At 34.8% G+C, this 16059-nt stretch overlaps 1 protein-coding gene across 4 annotated transcripts in view; it reads right to left on the bottom strand.

The window, feature by feature from the left end:
• The window catches only part of SPAG17 (sperm associated antigen 17), a 281073-nt gene that overhangs the window by 144283 nt on the left and 120731 nt on the right, over positions 1-16059 (bottom strand). For all 4 annotated transcript variants that reach the window (XM_037826256.1, XM_037826259.1, XM_037826258.1 and 1 more), the window contains 3 exons: positions 15604-15758; positions 9401-9576; positions 7736-7839 (listed from right to left, as the gene is read on the bottom strand). In XM_037826256.1, the coding sequence (XP_037682184.1) occupies positions 7736-7839; positions 9401-9576; positions 15604-15758 (435 nt within the window). The remainder of the gene's footprint in view (positions 1-7735; positions 7840-9400; positions 9577-15603; positions 15759-16059) is intronic.

Here is a 16059-nt window from a genome sequence, read left to right as displayed (position 1 = left end):
ACCTTTACTATAAGCCTTCCCCTGATATCCTATGCTCTCAGATTCAATTCTGAGAGTTTGCACATTATAGCTAGTACATACTAGTGAGGCATTATAATGTTTGCCTTTTACATTCTGGCTTATTTCACCCAACATACTGTCCTCAAGGTCCATTCACCTCATTGCATACCTCACAACTTCATTTCTTCTTGCCACCACTCAGTATTCCATTGTATGTATATGCACAGTTCACCATTCCATTTATCAGTCGATGTACCCTTAGGCCACCTCCATCCATTGCAAATCATGAATTCTGCTACATAAACAGCAGTGTGTAATGTCCACTCACGTCCCTGCTCTCAGTTCTCTCAAGTATATACCCAACAATGGGGTCACAGGACCATATGGCAACCCCACAGTTAGCTTCCTGTGGAACCACCACACTGCCCTCCAGCTGGGCTGTGCCATTCTACCTCCCTACCAACAGGGAATAGGTACATCCCTTTCTCCACATTTTCTCCAGCACTTGTATCCTCTGTTTATCTTTTAAATAGTTTTATTCATACACCATACAATCCACCCTAAGTAAAAATCAATGATTCTCAGTATAATCATGTAATTATGCATCTACCACCACTTCTACATGAGGACACTTCCATTTCTTCCACAAACAAAGACAAAAAGGAGAAAAAGGAAGAATAAAAATATAAAAGATGGAAGAAAAATAAAAATAAAATACAATGAAAGAGTCAGGAAACAGTACCACCACCAAGAATCCCATATCACACCCTTATATCCCCCTCTTACAGACATTTAGCTTTGGCATATTGCCTTTTTACAATTAATGGAAGCATCTTACAATGTTACCATTAACTACAGACTCTAGTTTGCATTGATTGTATTTTTCCCCTATACCATTGAATTTTCAACATCTTGCAATGTTGACATTCATTTGTTCTCCCTCATTTAAAAACATTCTTATATTTGTAAACTAAATCACTATTACTGACCACCCTAGGTTTCACTAAGTTATACAATCCCAGTGTTTATCTTTTATCTTTCCTTCTGGTGTCATACATGCCCTTAGCCTTCCTCTTTCAATTGTACTCACACTCATCTTTGTTCACAGTACTTAAAATATTGTGTTACCATCACACACTATTATGCTATCTGTTCCATTTCTGGATGTATACAATCAAACCTGTTGAACTTTCTGTACTCCTTCAGCATCAAATGCCCAATCTCTAACCTCTTTCTATCTTCTGATAACCCGTGTTCCCAACTCTCAAATTTCGCTCATCAATGTTAGTCCAAATTAGTAAGACCATACAGTACCCTTACTGATAGTCTTCATTTCTACACTCTTTTCCAAACCTCTTTCTTCTTTCTTTTCCTATCTGCCTGTGGTGCTCCCTTTAGTATTTCTTGTAGAGCAGGTATCTTGTTCACAAACTCTCAGTGTCTGTTTGTCTGAAAATATTTTAAACTCTCCCTCATTTTTGAAGGACAGTGTTGCCAGATATAGAATTCTTGGTTGGCAGTTTTTCTCTTTCAGTATTTTAAATATATCATACCACTGCCTTCTCACATCCATGGTTTCTACTGAGAAATCTGCACATAGTCTTATCCAGCTTCCTTTATATGTGATGGATTGCTTTTCTCTTGCTGCTTTCAGAATTCTCTCTTTGTCTTTGGCATTTGATAATCTGATATTAAGTCTCTTGGTCTGTTCTGTTTGGGGTATGCTGCACTTCTTGGATCTGTAATTTTATGTCTTTCATAACAGATGGGAAATTTTCAGTGATTATTTCCTCCATTTTTCTTTCTGCCCTTTTTCCCTTCTCTTCTCCTTCTGGGACACCTGTGACATGTATATTTGTGGGCTTCATGTTGTCATTCAATTCCCTGAGACCCTGCTCATATTTTTCCATTCTTTTCCCTATCTATTTTGTGTGTAGGATTTCAGATGTCTTGTCTGTTAGTTCCTGAATCCTTTATTCTGTCTCTTCAAATCTGCTGTTGTATGGCTCCATTGTATTTCTCATCTTTTGTATTTTGCCTTTCATTACCATAAGTTCTACCAATTGTTTATTCAAACTTTTGAGTTCTTCTTCATGTTTGCCCAATGTCTTATTCATATCCTTCATCTCTTTTGCCATATCTTCCCTCAACTCATTGATTTGATTTTTGAATTGATTTAAATATTTGTTTGAAGATCTTTAATTAGTTGTTTCAACTCCTGTATCTCATTTGAAGTGTAAGTTTGTTTCTTTGACTGGGTCATATCTTCATTTTTCCTAGTGTGACTCATATATATTTTTTTTTGTTTAGGCATCTGGTTTCCTTGATTTCCCCAATCTGATTTTCCCAGACCAGATGGGCCCAGGTCTCAGGAGGAGGCTGTATTTAGCATCAGGTTTCCCTGAGGGTGAGGCCCAGAAGATTGCCAGACTTTCTTGTGAGGACTCTAGACTCTGTGTTTTTCCTATCCTGCCCAGCAGGTGGCACCTGTCAGTCCACAGCTCCCCACCAGCATAAAGAGGAGCAGTGTATTTAATTCTCAGTGGATCCTGTCCCAGCCAGGGAGTGAGGGTGTCAGAAGCCAATCTTAAGCTGTTTTTTCTTTTCCCCCAGGCTCTGGGGTCTGAGTTCTCAGAGGGAGGGTGCCACTTGAGCTGGGCCCCACTCCCCTTTTCACATGGAATATAAGCCCTTTAGTGAATTATCCTCTACTCTTGAGTTTTCCCTTTGACTCTGACTATCTTAACTTCACCTTTGCCTGGGTCAGTGCTGACAACTGAAACTGCCTGAGGCTTTCTCTAATGAGCTACTTAGAATGAGAGAAAAAAACAAAAGTAAAAGGAAATCCCCTTTCCAGAGCCAGTCCCCAGCCCTCTAGTTCACCAGGCAAGAACCACAGTTTGTACCCATTCTATATGCCCCTTTTGGGACATCACCATTTTCCAGTATTCTGAGCTCAGTGGATCCCAAAAGCCTCTGTTTTTATTTATTTATGTATTTTTTTCCATCAGTCCTGCCTTCTCTCTGCCAAGAGAAAGCTCCAGATTCCTTTCCTGCTTGCTCTTGGTTTATCTGTGCTTATAACAAGTATTCAGTATGCCAAATTTGTTAATGAAAACTGCAATTGGAGCTTGGTTGAGCTACATTCCTTTACTCCTGGCAGGGACTGCTTCTTTTTTTCCACAGTGACGTTTTCCAACTCAGCCTATGATGCTAGTGGGGGAGGGGCACCAGTTCCACAGTTTGGGGAGCTTTACTTACAGTTCCATGCTGTGATCTGAGCTGTTCCACCCATTTCAGACTTGTGTACTGTGTGTGTTTGGTCACAGATGACCCCCCCCATCAGTTGTTTCAGACTATTTCCTAGTTATTCCTGGCTATGTACTACTTTTTCTACGGAAGTAACTACATACTTCACCTGCCTATGCTGCCATCTTGCCCCACCACTACTCACTGTCTTCTTAATAAACTTTAGCTCTATATCCATGTGTTCTTGTATCTCTTTGAATTGATTTAGGAGATTTGTTTGAACTTCTTTGATTAGTTGTTCCAAAGTCTGTGTCTCCTCTGAAGTTTTAATTAGTCACCATGACTGAATCATACCTTCCTCTTTCTTAGTATGGCTTGTGATATTTTGCTGATGTCTGAACAACTAATTTTTTTGATGTGTTAAGTCTGAAGATCACTTTCTCCCTCGTGCCTAGATTTTTGGTGTTAATTGGCTTTGGGTTAAGGCTCTTTTTTATGCTTGGTCAAGCTTATTCTGGACCTTTAGCATAGCTCATGTTTAACTGCTCAGTTTCCTCAACTCTTCTTCATCTGATTCTTGCCCTGAATATGTGTTACAATTTTTAAGACTGCATTTTTTTGTGAAATATTTCACCTCCAGGAGAAAATTCCTTTCTTCTCTTTCTTCTCTGGGAATCTTGAACTGTTCTGTTTGTTTTTGTGTAGTATTTTCTCCCATTTCCATGACTTGTTTAAGTTCTCTCCCTCATTTGGTGACCCTCTTTACTTACACTTTTCATTTCTGGGACCCATTCTGTCTTATAGAAGTCATTCCCTTCCTCCTTTTTTTTTTTTTTTTTTTTTGAAACCATGAGGCTTTTCTGCCTCTAGTTTCATCCCCATTAGGGTATCCAACCGCAGCAACCCAAAAGGGTCAATTCAGAAAGGTAAGTCAATCCAGAAATGTCCATTTTGCATTTAGGTTATGCAGCAAGCAGAGACTGGATTGAGTATGCTCCCCTCTTGCTAACAGTTCTGTTATGGTCTCTCTCTATCTCTCTCTTTCCCCTGGGGGCACTTTTGTATTCTCCACTCCTCAGCCACTTGTGTTGCACCCTGGGTCTCTGTGGACTTGGGTCCCTGTGTCTGGATATTCGCGGGATTCTAACTTAACTGTTGTGAGTGGCTTTATGCACTGCATCCACAGCAGAAGGGACCTGGGTTATGCTGCCCCTGTGTGACTCCTAAGCTGTGTAAGATGGATTGAAGGGGAATCGTGAGGACTGGTGGGCCCAGGATGGAAATTTCCTGCCTGATTCTGGTGACTTTTTTTTTTTCTTTGATTCATCATTTGTGGAGTCCTTCTTCAGTCTCTATCATCCTCTAGTGTTCTAAGCAAGTGCTATTTGTCTTTTTATTAGTTGAGGGGAGACTTTTCCAGGGGGTGTCTTATGTCACTATGTTGATGACCCCATTAAAGTTTTGCTTTTATATTCAGGTCTTTAACCCATCTGAATTTATTTTTTCTTATGTATTGAGTTAGGAATCCAATTTCATAATTTGCTCTATGGATAATACTTGTCATGGCACTATTATTGAGTATTTCATAACTTCTTCTACTTTTTAATGCTACTTTTGTGATATATCAAGTTTCCACATACTTGGTTGTGCTGGTCCATTCTTCTGTTCCATATTTTGTTCCATTTTTCAAGTCCTCTGCCACACCGCTTTAATCAATATAACTTCATTTAAGTTTTGGTATCTGGTAGGGCAAGTCTCCCAATATTGTTCTTACTTCTTGTCTCAGCTATTCTTACCTCTCTAATTCTTCTTTATTAATTTTAGAGTCAACTTTTCAATATTCATGAAAACTCTGTTGTGATTCTGACTGAAATTACATTGAGTTTATAGGATATTTCATTTCCAGTATTGAACTTTCTCCTCTACGGCCATGGTATATTTTCCTATTTATTGAAGTGTTAAATGTTCTTCAATAGTAGTCTGTAATTTTCTGCATAATGATTTAGCACATCTTTTATTAATTTGTTTTTCTTGGAATCTTACAGTTTTCTTTGATCTTGCAGATGGCATTTATTTTTCTATATTAGTTTCAAATTGGTTATTGTGGTTGTATTGGAACTCCAGTGATTTTTACTATATTGATACTATATACAGCAACACTGCTCAGTTTATTTTAAAGCCAACAAAGCCTTAATACCAAATGCCTGTTAAAAACAGTACAAAAGCCTATATACCAATTTCACCCATCATAGATTCAAAAATTCTAGTTACAATATTTTCAAATCAAACTCAGTTGCTTATAAAAATAGTAATAAACCATGCATAAATAGTATGCTAATCTTTCATCTATAATGTGCATAAAGATGAAAATTTCTAGGTTCTAATCCCAAGGATTCTGAATCAGTTAAGATAAGGCCAAGGCATCTGTATTTTATCAAGTACCCTTCTCTAGTCAATTATGATGTATGAGTTATATAAGTTGAGGATTAAACTTTAGGAAACAATGAAGAGAAGCTTGTTACAGAAATTTAAGTATGATTCATATTGTTAAGTATATTTCCATAATTCAATATACCAACAAAATCAAGAAGAAAATTAATAGATACTAGTTTTAATACCAATAGACATTAAAAAATAATTTGATAAATTTCAGCAGCAATTAGTAAATACAATCTCTAAAAACTGTCATGTAATTAACTTTATCATTAAGATCAAAAACATAGAGAGGTTCACCAAAATTATACAACATTGTTTTGAGGTTTATTGAATACTGAAGTGAGGGGGTGGTGGGGTGGAGCTTGCCTCCTCACTATCAAAACTATTAAAATTAAAATGGTATTGTACTTACACTACACAAGAATAATTAATAGGTGGCCAAACCAGGAAACAGCATTCAAAAACTGATTCAAAGGCTAAATGGGTACTAATTGATATCTCAATTGAATAGGGGAATTAATATTATAGTTAATTAGTGTACTAATAAAATAAGTCTATCTAGATGAAAAAACAGCAAAACCCTTTTTATGCCATAACAAACTAAAATTTAGATAGATTAGATTATCTTTATATTTTATAAAATATAAAACTGAAAATAGTAGAAGAAAATGCATGAAAATAATTTATAACCCCAGAATGGAATCAGTCTGGTTATATCAATATTATAGGAAGCCCAGAAACCATAATGGAAAAGAATGACAGATTTTCAAAACCATTTTAAAATAAGCCATTAACATACATACCAGAAAGAAAACAAATCCAAAGTGTATAACTGAATAAATACAAACACTTTTGTAATTTCAACCCATATCCACTGCCCCAAAGGCAACTATTGTCCTGAATGTAATATGTCAATTTAGTTTTGCTTGTTTTTAAACTTTATATAAATGAAATCATACATCATGTAAATATTCTTTTGACTGTGTCTTCTTTTTTTCTTTTGCTTCTTTCTTTTAACATTAACGTTTGCGAGATTTACTCGCACTGCTGGGGATAGCTGTCAGTCATTCATCTCCATAGCTGCACAGAATTTCCTCATATGACTTTAATATAATTTAGGTATTCTACTCATGAATATTTGAATAGTGTCCAGTTTTAGAGAATTACAAGTAATGCTATAAGAACAATTTAGTTCATGTATTTTGTTGCACATATGCACACATTTCTATTGGATTTATACTTAGGAGTGGAATTGCTAGGTTGAAGAGAAAGTGTTTCATTTAGTAGATAGGTTCAGTTTTCCAAAGTGGAAGCATCAATTTACCCTCCAACCAGTAGTATATAAGAATTCACATTACTCCAAGACTTTGAGAAAATTTGATATTGTCTGTCTTTTAAATTTTGGCCAAAAATGATAGATTTGACTACATAGAAAATTAAACATTTCTGCATCAATAGAAGTACATTTTGTCTATTAATAAGTTAATTGTTGCATATATGATGGCACATTCAAATTATGGAATAGTATATCACCACAAAAAACAAATTAGAACTCTAGATATTGTACTGAAGGGATATTCATGATATGTTTCTAGGAGATTAAAAGCAAGTAGCAGGGTAAAACACCAAATCATATGTGCTTGTATGTGCACAGATCATACCAAATTGTTAATAATAATTTCTTATCTCAGGGCTTAGGATAGCTAGGGTAATTTTTATTTATTATAAGCAATGTGTTACTTATGTAATTAAAATTCAATTAAAAATACACAAACAAAAATAAAAACTCCCAAAATGAGCAAAGAGTTTACCCAGTATGAATAAGCACAGCCCTGCATGGTGTTTAGATAAAAATGAAGACACAGCTTCCTGTAAAGGCTTATCTGGTAGAGGAGACAGTTTAGTGAAGAGATTGTCCTTTCATTGCAGTTTCAAATATTCCTGAGTCTTTAGCAAAAAGGTCATTTCCTGCTACACGACACAAACTCTCCATCACAAAATAATTTCAGATTTGCAACCACTCAGTGTCATTTGTTTTGCCTTGGATTACCTTCAGAGAGCCTTCTAAAATGAAAGGTATCTTTTCCTTCTCTTTTTCTTTCTCTTTTTCTTTTTCTTGATCTGATATCTCTACTTTCCCCATTCCTCTGTTACCTACAATCAGAGAAAATTAAACTTCTCAGTAACCCCCTAAAAATAAGGTATCACAGAAGGACCAGTTCTCTGGGTTTGAGCAGATCTCAAAGGTTATCAAAATCAGCTCCCCAGTTATTCATCACTGAATTTTTTCTGTGCCATCCCAGAGTGGACATCAGAAAGGGACCAAACCACTTAAGCGATAGGGACTCACCATCTCTGGAGGTAACACATTCCATTCTCAGACAATGTGCTGAAATATTGCAGCTTTCATTGAACTGGAATCTCTCTCTTTAAAGCTGTCACCTAATAATCCCAGTTTAACCCCTTAAGAGCACATAAATCATATCTAAATTTTCCTTCCATATTGAAGCCTTCCATTTGCCCCTGTTTTGAAGGTCTACATCTTTTTGAAGGTCTACAACTTTCTTGATGTGAGAAACCTCAAATTGAACTCAATATCTACCAAATGTATTCTGATCCCAAATGGAACATTTCTTTATTTCCAAGGGTACCTAGACAGTTACAAAGATTTTGATCCTATTTAGAAACAGAACAGAGAAAAGGCAGTCTACTCAGAATTTTTCCTGCTAATGGGCATATATGACCCTAGACACAGCTATGAGTGGGTGACCTCATCTCTTCTGGATGCCAGGGCTCTTCTGCTGCCATCTCCCTCCATCAGGAGGATGGTGGAGATTATTTGATAACTTCGATGGACAGTGAATCAATGATTATCAATTTGGTTTTATAAATTTTATTTTAAAACCAAGCCAAGCACAAACTCCAATAGATGTTGAAAAGTTTTGGAAATTAATGTAGCTTTGCTTCTTTATGAGAAATCACTCTCAACTTTGGCTAAGAGAAATACTGAATACAATTAGCATGGAATCCACTATCTTCACACAAACTCAATATAATTTCCTTGTTTTCCCGATGAATTACCTCATTGTTTCACTTTTTTTTTTTTTTTTATCAATTTCCTTCTAAAATGCTACTTTTCTCTCTTGGCCCCCTCTTCTTACTGCTCCCCTCCAGCCTCAAAGCCATGGAAGAGAACAACAAAAACAAAAATATGTATTGGTCCAAGATCATGTCAGGTCCCTGCCACAGGCCACCAAGAATCCCCTTTCCCTTTATCTCTAGTTTCCCACCCCCAGTTAGTCTTGGAACTCTTCTGTTTGCTGTTTTACTCTCACGTTTGGAATCTACAATTATTCTAATGGAAACCTACTGATTTTCAATTTGCCTCATATATTGCCAACAAATTTTAGATAGCTGAACCTACCAATCCTACCAAAATAATGATATCTGATGTTTCCCTACCACATCACATTTGATCTGTACAACAGATCTTCCTCATCCGGCAAGAGACAGAATCAGCATAAGACAAAGATTCTACTATCAGACTCAGATACAATCACATCACAATTGGAGTGCATTTATTCTAATTATCAGAAAAAGTAAAGTTAGGGAATCTGTGGGTAACTCTTTTTAATCTTGACACATTCACAGATCTGCTTAAATTAAGAAATAGAAGACTGTATCTTGGAATTTACTCTAGGTAGAAGTTATTTACCTTTAGACTTTTTAGGAGGAGACAGTTTAAGAAAAGAAATTTTGGAAGAAGTGGGTTTGATTTCCAGCTCAGTCTTGGTCTTAGCTATTTCCTCAGCCATTTTAGATTCCTGATACATAGCTTCTTCTTTTGTGACCCAGTCTTGAATGGATTGTGCAACAAGTTCCAAGTAATTCCTAAAAATTCAAGGAAGAGCAGATGACAAGTGAGTTATTAGTTAAAATTAGTAAATACATAAGATACCGACCATGCAAATGAACTTTAAAACAAATGAACTGTTCCTGAACTGCTCATGCAATAACAATAATAGATGTGGATATACCCTAGTTGTATTTTGCACATTTAGTTGTATTAACTAAAACCCTCCAGTCATTACTACAAAAGTGACTGGCCTGGTGAGAATCCACATCCTAATTACTACTCCCTAGGCTGCTAAGTGAGTTGTGTGCGTACCAAGAGACAGTCATATTTGTCCCCAAATCCACTCCTAACAGTTATCCCAAGTATCATAAATTAAATGTTATGTAACTCACATAAATGTCTAAAAGAGGGTTGTTGCTGAAGGAGACAAGTGGAACACTAATAACACTAAAGGTTAGTTACTGTCAAATGATGGGAAAGTGGGGCTTATAAGAGTTGAAAAAAAAAAATAAAGCTAGATGGATTCCATACTCACTTGCTTCACAATTTAAAAAATTCTTGGTATCTTTCAAAGAAATAAACTGAAAATGTAGACTATGAATTATGCATACTCAACATATTCATTTTGAAGTAATGTACATATGAAACTCCACATGCCCCAACAGGAACACTTGCTCTAACAAAGCCTTCAGCATCTGTGCTGATGTCAAATACACATTTCCAGTTGAGCAGGCCAAATACCCTGAAGTCATCCTCCATTCTTCTCCAATCTGTCAGGAAACCCAAATGAGTTGTACCTCTAAAATATATTCAAAATCTAAGAACTTCTCATCTCCTTTACTGTCACCATCCTGGTATAAGCCACTACCGTCTCTTGCTAGGATTGCTGCAATAGCCTCCTCAACTTTCCTCCTGCTCCCATTCAAGACCTCCCAAAGTCTATACTCAATAAAGCAACTAGCATGACCTTTTTAATTCTTAAGTCAGATCCTGTCTTTCTTCTGCTTAGAACTTTTCAATGATGCTGTATTTCCAGTAAAAACCAGAATGCTTACAGTGAACTATAATAAGGAAACAGACTCACATATACAATCAAATTGATGCTCAAATGAGAGGACAGAATAAAGTATATTTAAGAATGCAAGGATTCAAGAGGTTTACTGGCCACAGATACTTTCTGAATTACTCACAAAAGTATTTCAGCTACATTAAAAAATAAATTTTCTTGTATTCCAAGAAAGAAAACAAAAAGAGGTACAATTAAAAGTGCTGAGGGAAAAAAGCAATATAATTAATAGTTAAATATAAATAACTATTTATACTATATATTTATGATGAAAAACATTACAATTGGAAACAAAATTTCCAGACAATTTCAAAATGGGAGGTAGGGGGTTTGTTGGGGGCAAGTGAAAGTATGTTAAAATTTTTAACATTTTCTGGGAAACAATATTAATATCCATCAAGTCCAGCCATAATATTAAAAAATATTTAAATATGTGATTTAAAAGGATCAATGTAACCTCTAGAGGAATATAAATAGAATGAATAACTTTGAAAAAGCAGACACTAAGAAAGAACTAAGAAATTCCATCTCACAAAAGGAAGATAAGGGATTAATATTAAAATATAAATATTATAAAATTAAATGGTAAGAATGAGGCCAAACACATTATCCAAAAATAAAAATAAATGGATTAATTTCTTCTTTTAAAAGACAGAAGCTCTCAGAGTGGTAAAAAATTCCAGGTCCTTTTTAGAAGAGATGTACCTACAAAACATAATTATGCAGAAAAACAGAAGTAAGATAAAAGACATAGTAGGAAGCCAGAAGCCTGGCCCCTTGATGGGTACCAACTCCATATTTCTTGCTACATGAGAAAAATAATCCCCTTATTATCTTAACTACTGAAGTCAGGTTTCCATTAATATAGTGAAACACAATTCCTAACTGACACGTAAAATTATTGAGAAAGTTATTTATCAGTAAATTCATATATAATGAGTGAATGTGCAACAATATTAATATCAAACATAGTTAAATTCAAGGTGAAAAGCATTAATGGGAACATAGAAGGAAATTTCATATTGATTAACAGTCCATTGAGAAGGATGCTTCTAAAACACAGATTCAGAAATAAATTTATATATACACACACATGTGTAGAACTAATAGAAGAAACATACAAATCTGTAATCATAAAGAAAGACATTAACACATCTCTCTCAGAAAATGACATTTGTCATGAAAATACCCTGCCAATCAGCTAGAAAATCTAGAGGTTATGCATGACTCCCTAGAAAAATTTATATTACCAAAATTGGTTGAAAAAGAAATAAAAAAACCTGAACAGAAGGTTAACTTTAGAAGAACTGAAAAGATTGTCAACAGTGTATTCCTCATCCTTTCACACTACCATCTCTCTCTTGAACCCTACCACCGAACTTCTAGGAATCTACTAGTCCTGAATGGTTTTCTATGTGAAATGTATCCCTTCTTAAAATGAATAGCACAGATACACTACATTATGAAAGCTGTTGTAAGTGTGAGTACAGGGTTAGCAACAGACAGGACTTGGCTTGTAAAGGGTGAGTAACAGGCTTTGGAAAATGACCTTGTAGTCTAACTTTTGATGCTATTATTTTGTTTTTTGGAAAATACAGTTAAGATAAATGTAGAATGTTTTGACTGCCTTGTTTTCTGTGATTGATGGGAATGCACCTTGATGAGGCAGTTCAGAATTGGTAAGCAGGCCTTAGTGAGAAACTGAGGCAGTCGCTTGCCAGTGCGAAGGTGACTAGCACATACTTGTACCTTGATGCTCCAGCCTTATGCAACCAGCGTAGGTGACGGGAGAAAAGAAGCTGTCTTTTGGGGTAGTTGCTGAGTCTCCTGATGAAATGAAGATGCTGGTCATGCTGCATTTCCTGTCCTGTATTCCTTTATAAAGCTAAGCCAACGCTGTATTGGATTAAAGCCTATTGCATCTTGTGAAGTCTGGTTGTCAATTTGAACCCATAAATCACCCTGTGCTGGAGCATCAGGTCATCAAAAAGATACATAACTTGCCAATTCATGCCATGAGGCTTACATAACACGGATACATCTCTAAATGATGCATTTTTACTCATTTGGGAGAATATTATAAAAATCAGTGAGCAGTAAATTATGGAACAAATCTTATAAAATAGATTACTAAGAGATGAAAAGTTCAATATAAGTAATTTATGTATTTTAATGAGTAATAAAACCTAGATAATAAATCAATATGCTATCTTTTATTACTTAATTTGTGATAATGTGAAATCAAATATAGCTACAATTTTAAGTTATTTATTTATAAGATGAGGTGTGGGAAAAGGCATGGTTTCCTTCTGGTAAACGTATGTTGTACATATTAAATCCCAGGGTTTGGTTTTTCTAGGTACTTGATAGTTTTTGTTTCTATTATCAATGGTATACTTTACTTTTTTAAAATTTACATATGCTAACAATTTCTTGCAATTTGCGAAAATGCAATTAAAAATTGATCTCAAGGTTATTTCTCCTTTTATTTCATAATTTTTCTATAGATTGTTTTGAGGTTTTCCTATGTACATAATCATTTCTTCTTTCAATAATGACATTATTCTCTCTTCCTTTTCAATCCTTACACTTTTAAGTTATTCTTATTAATTTATTATGCTGGCTTAGACCTTTACCAAATGTTGCTTAGAATAGGTGATAGTGGTTATGATTTTAAAGAACATGCTTCCAACATTCCCTATCAGGAATGAGGTTTACCTTTTAACAGTTCAAAGATTCCCAGAAGACAATGGGATAATTGTCTTCAAAGTGCTGGGAATGATTTAACCATAAATCAAGAACTATATGCTTAAGGAAATTATCTTTCATGAACAAGGTAAAAAATGCAGACATTTTCAATAAAAATAACTAATTTTATCATCAAAGACGCTCACTACAGGAACTTCTAAAGCATGCACTTCAGGAAAAAGGGAAAAATAAAATGGTAAACATGTTTATTTACCAAAAATAGGCTACATAAGTAAATAATAATACTATCTTATTTGTGGGGCAAAAACAACAAGATAGAACTAAAGTTTTAGACTACAATTGTATAAAATGTGGACTGGAAATATAAGAACTTAAAGCATTATATTGTGCTTGTCTTATTTGGGAGGAAGGTATGAATTGACTCCAGACTTTGTTAATTTAAAAGTGCACACTGAAATTTCTAAAAAAACAAATTTAAAAATGTAGCATATAACTGTTATGTCAGTAAAAATAAAAAATATGTAGAATTAACCCAACAAAATAAAGGAGAAACAAGGAACAAAAAAAATAATAAATAAAAACAGGGCAAATAAAAAGATAAAATTAGATGGCAGAAATTAATCCAGGGCAAATGAAAAAGATAAGATTAGATAGTAGAAATCAATCCAAATATCTGAACTATATTTTCAACTGAGTCGAATGTCAAACTAGATTTAAAACAAAACAAAACAAAACAAAACAGCTTTGTACTTTTTACAAGAAGTAAATGGATGGAAAAAGATAAACTAGATAAATATTAAAGAAAAAGACTTGTGTAGTTTATCAATATCACACAAAATACACATCAGCTAAAATTCATGTAGATGTATCAATATCAGACAAAGTAAACTTGAAAGCAAAAGAAATCCTAGAAATAAGTGGGACATTGCATAATGACCAAAGATTCATCAGGAAGACATAGCAATTTTAATCCTGTATTTGCTAGTAACATAACCTCAACATGCATGAAGCTAAAAAGGAACAAAATAGGGGAAAACTGACCAATTTACCATCACATAGATAGTTTTTTTAAAAAAATATACTTTTCTCATTAGCTGATTGACCAAGTTGTCAAAAATCAGAAAACATAATGGCCAAATTGGGCTTATCCCAGGAATGCAAGTTTGATTCAACATTAGAATACCTATTATTTGAATTCAGTGTTTTGACAGATTAAAGAAAAAAACATGACCACTTAAATTGATGTGGAAAAATAATTTGATAAGATTTAGCAACAATTTATGATTAAGAATTCATAGCAAACTAGTAACAGGAGGAAACTTTCTTAACGTAATAAAAAGTATGTACATAAATCCTATAGCAAAAAAGCATGCTTAATAGTCAAATAATCAAAATATTCCCTTTAAAATCTGAAACAAGACAAGAATGCCCTCTCAAAATATATTGGAGGGCCTATCAACAAGTAAGACCAGAAAAGAGATAAAAAGTATATCATGAAAAACAAAACAAGAAAAAAACATATTAATAGATCAAGATATTATCTTGATAGAATTACTATATATACCTTAACTCTAAAAAATTGTATGACTTTGAAATGTGTGTGCTCAAGTGTGTGTGTGTGTATGCATACAGGCAATCTATTTCACCAATTATTCTGTAAGTCCATGCTCAATATGTTTCTGTATCCTTTGGGACTAAAAAATGCTAAACAAATAATAAATACTACATATGCATTAACCAGTGTGGAGATAATAATGAAGTCATTAATGAGGAGAGAGAGCAAAGTTTTAAGAGAGTGAAGAAATCACTAAGGAGCTGGGAAAAAAAGAAAAACCTACTGATTCCTTGAGGTTTCAGTTTGCTGGGAACCTGACTGTTGTGTTGATAGGTCACTCAATTGCCTTACTTTTGAGTCCTCCCCAGATCAACTGGAGTTACCCAAAACCAGCATGCCAAATGTCATAGGCTTAAGTTCCTACCCAAACTCTTTCAGAGGCAGTCTTACCGGAGTCTAAATGAACTAAATGTAATTTAATATCTGCAGTACACTCTCCATGGTGTAAGAACGATGTCTGTATTCTTCAATGGTATAGCTTTGGTGTGTATCACAGTATTTGGCACACAGCAGACGTTCAAAATAGGTTAACTGAATTGAATCTCTAGTACTATACAAATGTTTCCATTGATTTTAATCACCTAGTTCAGGCTAAGGAAGTAAAAACTAACTAAGTAACTAGCAGGTTAACTACACTAATTACCTATCTAACTAACTGTCTAACTTGATTACCTGAATCCAACGTTGGAATGTAGGGCAATATTCCAGTTCTCACAGTGCAGACGTTGTATATTCATTGGATTGTGAAAGACTAAAAGTAAAGAGTTGTCTTGGGTATGGTAATAGGAATCGATGCACCTGTATTGCTGATTGGCTTCTTGAAGAACCTGAAAAACAAAACAATTACATTGTTTTATCTTTTTCCCTTTTCCTAAGAGAAGGGTCTCATGCTAGGACATTTCTCTCTCCCCTTCCCCCATATTTTCCTCCACTATCTTCCACATTGTTAGGCAGGTTTGGATTCTTAGGGGATTCTTTCCTAACTGCCAGAAGGTGAGAGCATATGCTATAGCTATTTTTTTTTTTTTTCTGGGCATTTCAGCAATTCTTACAGAAAAACAAATCCTAGTCTCCAGGCATGGAGGCATTTGCTCAAGGACTCTTTATTAAGGTTGGTAGATAATAATT

The sequence above is a fragment of the Choloepus didactylus genome, chromosome 2 (genome assembly GCF_015220235.1).
Source record: "Choloepus didactylus isolate mChoDid1 chromosome 2, mChoDid1.pri, whole genome shotgun sequence".
NCBI classification, from domain to species: domain Eukaryota; kingdom Metazoa; phylum Chordata; class Mammalia; order Pilosa; family Megalonychidae; genus Choloepus; species Choloepus didactylus.
This window is presented reverse-complemented; position numbering and strand designations above follow the sequence as displayed.